Source organism: Mandrillus leucophaeus, unplaced genomic scaffold (genome assembly GCF_000951045.1).
Source record: "Mandrillus leucophaeus isolate KB7577 unplaced genomic scaffold, Mleu.le_1.0 Scaffold15, whole genome shotgun sequence".
Lineage (NCBI taxonomy): Eukaryota > Metazoa > Chordata > Mammalia > Primates > Cercopithecidae > Mandrillus > Mandrillus leucophaeus.
The window spans coordinates 1405509-1416181 of record NW_012101476.1 but is presented as its reverse complement, the minus strand read 5'-3'; the positions used below and the strand labels follow the sequence as shown (position 1 = coordinate 1416181).

Sequence of the window (10673 nt, the reverse complement as noted above, 5' to 3'; positions counted from 1 at the left end):
TGTTAGCCAGGAGGTCTCGATCTCCTGACCTCGTGATCCGCCCGTCTCGGCCTCCCAAAGTGCTGGGATTACAGGCTTGAGCCACCGCGCCCGGCCTGTATTAAATTTTTAATCTTTGCAATGTAATAGTCATACAAAACACTAAGAGAGGATTTAATTGAAAGTGACTAGCATGATTTCACAAAAACATACACATGTATATGTGTTGTGTACACAAACTTATACAAAATAGGTATGGCAGAAAATGGACTTTTTTTTTTTTTGGAGACAGTCTCACTCTGTTGCCCAGGCTAGAGTGCGGTGGCACAATCTGGCTCATTGCAGCTTTTACTGCCTCGGCTCAAGGGATCCTCCCACCTCAGCCTTCTGTAGCTAGGACTACAGGCATGTGCCATGATGGCCAGCTCTTCTTTTTGAGACAGAGTCTCACTCTGTTGCCCAGGCAAGATGTGCAGTGGTGCAATCTTGGCTCACAGTAGCCTCTGCTTTCTGGGTTCGAGTGAGTCTCCTGCCTCAGCCTCCCAAGTAGCTGGGGTTACAGGTGCATGCTACCACGCTCCGCTAATTTTTGTATTTTTAATAGAGGCAGGATTTCACCATGTTGGCCTGGCTGGTCTCAAACTCCTGACCTCAGGTGATTCCCCCACCTGGGCCTCCCAAAGTGCTGGGATTACAAACATGAGCCACCGTGCTCAGCCTTTTTTTTTTTTTTTTTTAAAGTAGAGGTGAGGTCTTGGTGTATTGCCCAGACAGGCTGCAATCTCCTGTGCTCAATGGATCCTCCCAGAGTGCTGGGATTATAGGTATGACCCACTGTGCCCAGCCGGAAAATTGACTTTTAATTTAACTTTGCATATTAACTAAGCAACTAAAATGCTTAAAAGATTTTTTCTTTACAGTAGTCCTCCAACTAAGACCTTAAACCATATTTTTTTGGTGATTTAGTTTTGCGACAGCAGCAGTCCCTTTTTCTGGAGATTTAAAATGGAAATGAGACACAGCTTTAATTTGTTCAATATTCATAGATTCTCCTATCTGTAAAGCTGTTAATCCATGAGCCATTGAAAACTGTTTAAGCAGCCTCTTATGGTAATATTGTTTTCTAGATTCATTTTGGGATAGTCTGGACACATTATATCAGTCTGTTTACCTAACAGTAGAAATAACTAAGAAGTAGTTTGTGATTATGGGATTATGATTGTGAGTATGTAGAGCGTTAACTAAAGCCTTCTCTTTCTGGAACGTTTTGCTTGGCTTTGGAACATTGCAAAATGTAATTATTAGTTTTTTTGACTGGCAATGGCACACAGCTGTACCCCCAGCTACTCAGGAGGCTGAGGCAGGAGGATCGCATGAGCCTGGGAGTTCAAGGCTACAGTGTGCTATGATCACACCTATAAATAGCCGCTGCACTCCAGCCTGGGCAACATAATGAGACCCTGTCTCCAAAAAAAAAAAGTAGAAATTTTTTTTGTTTGAAAATTTTGAGGCCAGGTGCGGTGGCTCATGCCTGTAATCCCAGCACTCTGGGAGGCCAAGGCGGGTGGATCACTTGAGGTCAGGAGTTTGAGACCAACCTGGACAACATGATGAAACCCCATCTTTACTAAAATACAAAAAATTAGCCAAGTGTGGTGGCACGTGCCTGTAATCCCAGCTACTCGGTAGGCTGAGGCAGGAGAATCGCTTGAATCCGGGAGACAGAGGTTGCAGTGAGCCGACATTGCGCCACTATATTCCAGCCTGGGTGACAGAACAAAACTGCATCTCAAAAAAAAAGAAAAAGAAAAGTTTCAAATGTACACTAAAGTAGAGAGAATGATCTAATGAACTTACACATTCCCATCCTCTATATGCAATAATTTTCAAGATTTAGCCACACTTGTTTTGTCTTTCCCATTTTTCTTCAGTGAACCCACATGTGTGTCAGTTTTCAATATGTATTCAGTTCACGTTTGTAAGAAAAACTTACATAACCACGGTGCTGTAATCATACCTAACAAAACTAACAGTCATCTCTTAGCATTGCCAGGTCCATACCTGGTTCATATTCAGATTTCTCCGTTTGTCTCAAAGATGTTTTTTTGTGGTTTGAGTCAAGATGCAAGCAGTGAATTCATTCTAATTAATTCATTTATCATCATTGCCTGTGTTATTTTATTGGGCTACAAAATGGAAGCCCACTTTTTGAATCTATCATTCATTTCACATTTATTATCTAGAATTCTTGTAATGGAAAATACCCCCTTGTTAATTAGGTCTGTTTGCTTGCCCAGAGGTGCAGCTCTTAAAGCAAAAGCAGTGTAAATGGTTAAGTCTTTTTCCTTTATTGTCATTTTGGGTAGTAAGAACTTAGTGCTCTCCTGTGTTCGTGTGCTTAGGAAAAAAATTTTTTTTTAAAAAAAGGACTGGGCACGGTGGCTCGTGCCTGTAATCCCAGCCCTTTGGGAGGCCAAGGTGGGTGGATCATGAGGTCAGGAGTTCTAGACCAACAGTGAAACCTCATCTCTACTAAAATACAAAAATTAGCCAGGCGTGGTAGTACTCGCCTGTAATCCCAGCTACTCAGGAGACTGAGGCAGGAGAATCGCTTGAACCCAGGAGACAGAGGTTGCAGTGAGCCGAGATCGCGCCATTGCGCTCCAGCCAGGGCAATAGAGTGAGACTCTGTCTCAAATAAAAAAGGGGGTTAGTGCTCAGTAACTTCCAACAAGGTTGGTTGGGGTTTTTTGTTTGTGTTGACTTTCTCTTTTTTCAGTGTCATTATAAACACATGGGTTTTTATTTAGTTAGTGTATTTTAATCAACTTCTGTTAATCTTTTTGATACTTGAAACCATGACATCCTTGGCCAGTAGAAGCCTTCACATTGGCACCTTTGTTGAAATTCACTGCTTTGGTTCAATCTAATAAAGCTTCTCGAATGAGTCTTCTTTTTGTTCTTCTTTTTTTGAGATGGGGTCTCGCTCTATCACCCAGGCTGGGGTGCAATGGCACGATCTTGGCTCACTGCAACCTCCACCTCCTGGGTTCAAGCAGTTCTCCTGCCTCAGCCTCCCAAGTAACCAGGATTACGGGCGTGTGCCACCACGCCTGGCTAATTTTTGTATTTTTAGTAGAGACAGCGTTTCACCATGTTGGCCAGGCTGGGAATAAGTCATAAATGATATATATCACTCGACAGAACATACTGGGAATCTACTTTCTTAAGCCAGTGCCAGGTTTTCTAGGAAATCATTTTTAATGTTTCAAAACGAGGAGCTTTTGGATAAATGCCTAAGTCCTCTTCCTGTTTTGTTTTGTTTTGTTGTGTTGTGTTGTGTTGTGTTTTGTGTTCCATAGGCCAGGGTCAAGCCCCACCGGACCTTCAGATTTAATGAGTGTGTCTGTACACCCTACAATGCTGACTTTGATGGTGACGAAATGAACCTTCATCTTCCTCAAACAGAAGAAGCTAAAGCAGAGGCCCTTGTTCTGATGGGGGTATGTAGGGTGGCACAGCCCAGCTTTTGCATAACAGCTCCTTGAAAGGAGGCAAAGGGGAACTTGTGAAAACACCACCACAACTAACAATGCCAAAGAAGCCAGGCTCTTTCTGTTCTTAAACCGACCACTAACTGCCTATATAGCTCTCTTTTTACTGGTTTCTTTTGAGCCTTTGAAGAATCTCTCTTGGAAATTGTAGTGTATACATGAGTTAGGGTCTGTAACAGATGTGTTGAGGGGATTTTCTGGCCTATAAATGTGGATTCTGGGGAGAAAATGTATACATGAGGGCCAGTTATGACAAGGTACGAAAAGAATATATGAATATCCGTGTTGGATGTAACCAGGGAAGAAGACGTCCTACCTAAGTAAATTTTCCAGTAGCTGAAGATTCTTTAAGCACCGATACATTTTATTGAACATTTTGAATGGAAACCTTCCTAAACTATATTACATGCTTCATTTTCTTAAAGGATGCAGTATTATATGTAATGATAATAACTCTTACCACCATTTTATTTTACACATGCATAAGGAGTGCCCAGTAGGTGCTTCAGGAGACTGGTGATAGTGAGGCACATGCCTGCTGTTAAGGAGCTTACAGTTGGGCTTTCACTGTTGGCACAGGCCAGGCGCGGTGACTCAGGCCTGTAATCCCAGCACTTTGGGAAGCCTAGACAGGTGGTTCACTTGAACTCAGGAATTCAAGACCAGCCCGGACAACATGGCGAAACTCCATCTCTACAAAAACTACAAAAATTAGCCAGGTGTGGTGATGCACGCCTGTAGTCCCAGCTACTTGGGAAGCTAAGGTGGGAGGATTGCTTGGGCCCAGGAGGTTGAGGCTGCAGTGAGCTGTGATTGCACCACTGCAGTTCAGCCTGGGCAACAGAGCAAGACCCTGTCTCAAAAGAAAAAAAAGAAAACAAACCTGTTGGCACTACATGTACTATACACTCCTGACCCAGCAATAACACAGTGGGATGTGGCACCTGCTGTGCAGGATTCTCCCCTCCTGAACTTCATGATCCCCAGCTATTGAGTATTTAAGAGCTTTAGGCTTTCTTTTTTCAGTATTCCAGCTTCCTATATTAGGAAATGGTAAGTCTTACAGTTGTAAGTGTCCCTACCTCCAAAAACACTTAACCATTTCTGATGTGATGCTTTTAAACCTGTTGGTTTAGGCTTTCAGTATCACATGCATGGTTTGGGGGTTTTAAGTTGTCTGTATGTTTAGATTTATTTTCTTTATTATTTATTTATTTATTATTTTGAGACCGAGTTTCACCCTTGTTACCCAGGCTGGAGTACAATGGCGTGATCTCGGCTCACCACAACCTCCACCTTCCAGGTTCAAGTGATTTTCTTGCCTCAGCCTCCCAAGTAGCTGGGATTACAGACATCTGCCACCATGCCTGGCTAATTCTGTATTTTTAGGAGAGATGGGGTTTCACCACATTTGCCAGGCTGGTCTGGAACTCCCAACCTCAGGCGATCGGCTCGCCTCGGCCTCCCAAAGTTCTGGAATTAAAGGCATGAGCCACTGCGTCTGGCCTTAGATTTATTTTCTATAATGAGCATATATTATTTTTGTTACAAAAAGTAATGTTTAGAATGCTGCTAGGAATAATAGCCATCAGCTTGCAACCAACCATTTAAAGACTTCGCTGTTGACTCTGCCATTGAGGATCCGTACTGTGGACATTGTGTTATAACTGCATATTTCATTGGTTGCAAATGGCAATAATAAAACAAAGTCTCCAAGGATTTGGGGGTAGAAGAATCCTTAGTTACCATGTGGACAAGTTTCCTCAATTTCAAGTGAGAAAATGCCTATTGTTCTGATTTAGGGTGCTGTTCTTAATGGAGCTCATAGGGCTCTAATTTGGATGTGGCCCCAAATTACCCAGGAGACTTTCTCAAAATCCACAAGTCTCAGCCCCTTGCACTCTGCTTCTACCCCTAGACGACCTGTATCCCACTCAGAGAGAGTCTCTAAACCAGGAGTAAGAGCAGTCAGGCAGTGTGCAATAAAGAGGCACATCTGGCTGAACAGCTGTCTCCCACTCTGGTTGAAGGGTCCCTGCTTTGGATAGTGGCTCAGAAGTAGGTGGTGATAGGCCTTTGTCAGCGAGGACCCTGCTTTCTGGGTGAAAAGGCCCAGAAAACCCACAAACACATGTGCATTTTCATATCAAGATTAGAGCAAATGTACTCTGATACACACAGAGCCTTCTTTACATAAGTTAATTATGTTTTACTACCCAACACCCATTTTTGCCCAACATAGGCCCTCATTAAATGTTTAATTAAATTTTGTTATTGGATTGATTATTATTAGAATTTAATGTTTTAACCAAGGGACATTTAACAGTTCTGTCGTTATTGTGGACAAGTGTGGAATTGGTTGACTTCAGAGGTAACAACGCTCCTCATCATTCACAGAAATGAATTTTCTTTGGAGAAGTGCATTTAGTAATAACAATAGGGCTGGGTGCAGTAGCTTATGCCTGTAATACCGGCACTTTGGGAGGCCAAGGCAGGAGGATCAGTTGAGCCCAGGAGTTCGAGACCAGTCTGGGCAACAAAGTAAGACCCCGTCTCCACAAAAAAATGCAAAAGCTTAGCTGGGCATGATGATGTGGGCCTGTAGTCCCAGCTATTTGGGAGGCTGAGCTGGGAGGATTGCTTGAGCCCCACGAGGTTGAGGCTGCAGTGACCTATATTTACACCACTGCACTCTAGCCTGGGCTATAGGCAAGAATCTGTCTCAAAAACAAACAACAATAAAATCTTCTTACATGGGTAGAGTTTTTCATAGAATTCTGAAATAACTTCAGTTAGTATTTCATTTTGGTGTTGGTAGGAACCTCCTAGGTCAATCTTGCTGGTATTTTTTTCTCTTCCCTTGACAGATAAAGGAACTGGGAGTTAGTGACAAAGCTGGGATTCAGACCCCTGGCTTTCATTTCTCAGCCTCATCCTTCTGCTACTCTGTATTTGTTCATAACTATTCAAAAACCTTGCGATTCAGGCTTTGGGCTGCATCATCCGTCCAAGAACAGCTAACTGACTGCGCTTACTTTTCCCACAGACTAAAGCAAATCTTGTAACCCCGAGGAATGGGGAACCACTGATTGCTGCTATTCAGGATTTTCTAACAGGTGGGTTGGTGAAGTTCACTTGAAAGGAGACTTCTGACTGGAACACAGTGTTCCTCGTTCATAGTGATTCATGTGATGACTTGAAAAGCTATTTAATCGCCTGTGTTTAATTTGGATTTTTGTTTACTAAGTTTGATCATGAACCTCCTTGTGTGTGTTTTTTTTTAATTGGTTGGTTATTCATTAATTCAGCAAGTCTTTAGTGAGCTCCTCTCATGGACTGGGGATTTTCTAAACCTAGTGTCTGGCTTAGAATCTGTCCCTTTTGCCTGGGGATACAGCAGTGAACAAAACAAAGTCATGTTCCTGTGGAGGTAGATCCTAGTTGAAGGAGAAAGCCAATAAGCGGCTGTTTGTTTTAATTCATGCTGTTGGTCATGGTTCAAGTTTATTTTAAAATTGAAACCTTGCAGTATTCTCACAATTTCATTCCTTTCTTTGTTTTCTTTGTTTTTCATTCCCTAATGCTTAGGTGCCTATCTCCTCACTCTCAAGGACACTTTCTTTGATCGAGCCAAGGCTTGCCAAATCATTGCTTCAATACTGGTTGGCAAGGATGAGAAAATTAAAGTTCGCCTCCCACCGCCTACGATCCTAAAGGTGTGTGTGGGAGCTGTGTGTCAGTGCACAGGTGTGTGTATGCGTTCGTGTGGGTGGACTGGTGAAGTGAGTGGAACTGTGTTGGTGCCAGGCTCGAGTGCAGTCCCTGGGCCGTCTGGCTTTGTCTACTGAAGGGAGATTGAGACCAGGCTCAGCCCACTGATTCTCAGGCTTCTTCCCATCCCTCAGCCTGTCACCCTGTGGACCGGAAAGCAGATCTTCAGTGTCATCCTCAGGCCTAGCGATGACAATCCAGTGAGGGCCAACCTGCGAACCAAGGGCAAGCAGTACTGTGGCAAAGGGGAAGATCTCTGTGCCAATGATTCCTGTGAGTGGATGGAACTCGGGTGGGGAGGAGGAAGGACGGGACAGAAAAGCAAGTGGCTGGTTGTCAGTTTTGCTGGTACCTTCACTTAGCAAGCAAATTCAGTGTTTCTCTAAGCCTTAGGTGGAAAGCTTATTCTTCAGGAAAATGTAGCTGGTATTTCTTCTCTCAGATGTAATTCCCCATTTCTCTTAAAAGTAGAGATCATGTAGACACGTGACGCAGTAGTTAGAATGTTCTCTCTAAATGTGTTTTGTCTTAAGTGACTAGTTTTTGTCACTTAGTACAGTTTGTCTTTATTTTGTCATCTTTTTTTTTGGTCATCAACAAGGATTTTATTATTTAAGGCATTTAATTTTTTTTTTTTTTTTTGAGAGAGAGCCTCGTTCTGTCCCCCAGGCTGGAATGCAGTGGCGCGATCTGAACTGACTGCAACTTCCGCCTACTGGGTTCAAGCGATCCTCCTGCCTCAGCCTCCCATGTAGCTTGGATTACAGGCACCCACCACCATGCCTGGCTTATTTTTGTGTTTTTAGTAGAGACAGGGTTTCACCATGTTGGCCAGGCTGGTCTTGAACTCCTGACCTCAAGTGATCTACCTTGCCCTCCCAAAGTCCTGGGATTATAGGCATGAACCACTGCACCTAGCCTGGATTGATTTTTTTTTTTTTTTTTTTTTTAAGACGAATAGGTTCTCCCTATGTTGTCCAGGTTGGTCTCGAACTCCTAGGCTCAAGCAATCCTCCCACCTCAACCTCCCAAAGTGCTGGGATTACAGTTGTGAGCCAGCACACCCAGCCAGGGAAAGAATTTACATGCAGGTCATCTGAGTCCGTCTAAACCAGTTCAACCCGAAGTGCAGTCCACAGAGCACTGCTGTTTAGCCAGCATCCATTGAGTTACTTTCTGACGTGAGCACGTTAGCTTACCCAGACCACTACCAAGCAGTTCCCCAGCAGCCTAGTTTGAATAGCACTGATGTAGAATGGGCTTTGCTAGCGAGACCTCGGGACTAGAAATGGAACTCCAGGACTCTACTAAAGAACTGAATTGCAGATTCTTCTGAAGGTCAGGATTTCTGCTGTCTTCTAATGAAGAGCAAATGTTTTGAAGGGCACTGATACTCCTCAGGCTTATTTCTTTGGAACTATGCTCTCTGATCTTTAAAATACTTCAACTTCTTGTTTTAGACTATGTTTTGTTTCTTTTTGGATATGAATTTCATTTTGTTGTTGTATAGGCTGTACATGATGGTACCTTTATTCATTTTTAATATATGAGTAACAAATTGTTTACAGTTTATAGAGCACTTTACTGTATGTTATCTCATCTGATGCTCAAAATATCCCATAACGTAAAGATAGCAAGTGCCTGATACTGTTACCCACAGTTCACATGAGGAGAGTGACGGTCAACTGGTATATTTCAGGGTTAGGACTACACACTAACTGGAGTTTTTATATTTTTCAAAAATTCCCAGGTTTTCCTTCAACCACTGCCCCCTCCCAAAAAAAAAAAAAAAAAAAACTTTGAGAAGATTTTCTATTTGTTTTGCTTTAACTGTCAGTATGGGAACATAGTTTCTCAATTGTCTCAAATTCATTTTGGAATTAAAGCAAAGTAATAAATAATTGTTTGTCTAAATACATAATCATTCTTCCAGATGTTACAATTCAGAACAGTGAGTTGATGAGTGGCAGCATGGACAAAGGAACCCTAGGGTCAGGATCCAAGAACAATATTTTTTACATTTTGCTGCGAGACTGGGGACAGAATGAAGCTGCGGATGCCATGTCACGGCTCGCCAGGCTGGCTCCTGTCTACCTGTGTGAGTATCTCAGCATCCTCCTTTTAGTTAAAGCTGTAGTTGTTACAGTCTTAAGGGTCTATGTTATTTTGTTCTTTCATTGCCATTTCATCCCCACCGCACATATACACACAGAAAAAGATACTTGTTCCAGGCTAAATCATGTGTGCTGTTATTAATGAAATTAACTCTACTGAATAGTTTCACAACAGGTTTGAATTTGCTTTTCAGTTCTCTTCTCAAAACCAGCAGTAGCTCCCTACCGTCTTCCAGACAGGGTTAGGTTATAAAACATCCTTAATGGGCTGCTTCCAAGATACCTGTGGAAGCACTACAACACTTGGGGCTGTCCATGATTCAGTTCTCCAGAATTACTCAGTGTTTGCCTACTGTGCTTTCACTGCTCTGTTTTGTTTGCTTGTTTGCTCATGCTTTGAGTGTGCCATGTGTCAAGTGATGTTTGCATGCCCCAGAAATCTGTATTCCACTGTTACACTTGCCTGGGTATACAATTTTAGATTGAAAATTATTTTCCCTCAGAATTTTGAAGGTACTGCTCTACTTTCTTCCTGTTTTCAGAGTTGTTGTTAACGGGTATTGTCAATCTTATTCTCCAGTTTTTGTATTTGATTTTTTTTTTTTTTTTTTAAGATAGGGTCTTGCTCTGTCACTCAGGCTGGAGTGCAGTAGTGTGATGTTGGCTCTCTGCAGCCTCTGGCGCAGCTGGAACTACAGGCACGTGCCACCATGCCCAACTAAGTTTTGTAGAAATGAAGTCTTACTATGTTGCCCAGGCTGGTCTTGAACTCCTGGGCTCAAGTGATCCACCTGCCTCCGCCTCCCAAAGTACTAGGCTTACAGGCATGAGCCACCATACCTGGCCCTTGAATTGTTTTTTTCATTCTAGAAACTTTCAGAATCCTCTCTTTTCTCACTCTGAAAGTTCACAACAATGTACCTTTGATGTGGGTCTTTTTTCATTCATTGTGCTAAGCACCCAGTAATCTCTTTTAATCTGCAACTGTGTGTCCTTCCATTCTGGAAATTTTATGTTATTTATTTAATAATTTTCTCTCTTTTACTTTCTCTGTTCTTTCTTTTTGGAATTTCTGTTAATTACATATTAGAACTCCTAGATTAATTATCTAATTATCTTCTGTTTGCCATTTCTTTATTCTAGATTCACTTTATCTTTTAATACTTCCATTGATTTTTAAAATTTTATCACTATTATGTATTTAATTTCCAATATTATTTTTCAGTATTCCTCTTCACAGGCAGTGTTTTGTTTT

At 42.2% G+C, this 10673-nt stretch overlaps 1 protein-coding gene across 1 annotated transcript in view; it reads left to right on the top strand.

Moving 5' to 3' along the window:
* The window catches only part of POLR3A (polymerase (RNA) III (DNA directed) polypeptide A, 155kDa), a 50965-nt gene that overhangs the window by 11527 nt on the left and 28765 nt on the right, over positions 1-10673 (top strand). The window contains exons 10-14 of the mRNA XM_011974942.1: positions 3342-3482; positions 6580-6649; positions 7122-7249; positions 7439-7577; positions 9238-9402. Coding sequence (XP_011830332.1) covers positions 3342-3482; positions 6580-6649; positions 7122-7249; positions 7439-7577; positions 9238-9402 — 643 coding nt within the window. The remainder of the gene's footprint in view (positions 1-3341; positions 3483-6579; positions 6650-7121; positions 7250-7438; positions 7578-9237; positions 9403-10673) is intronic.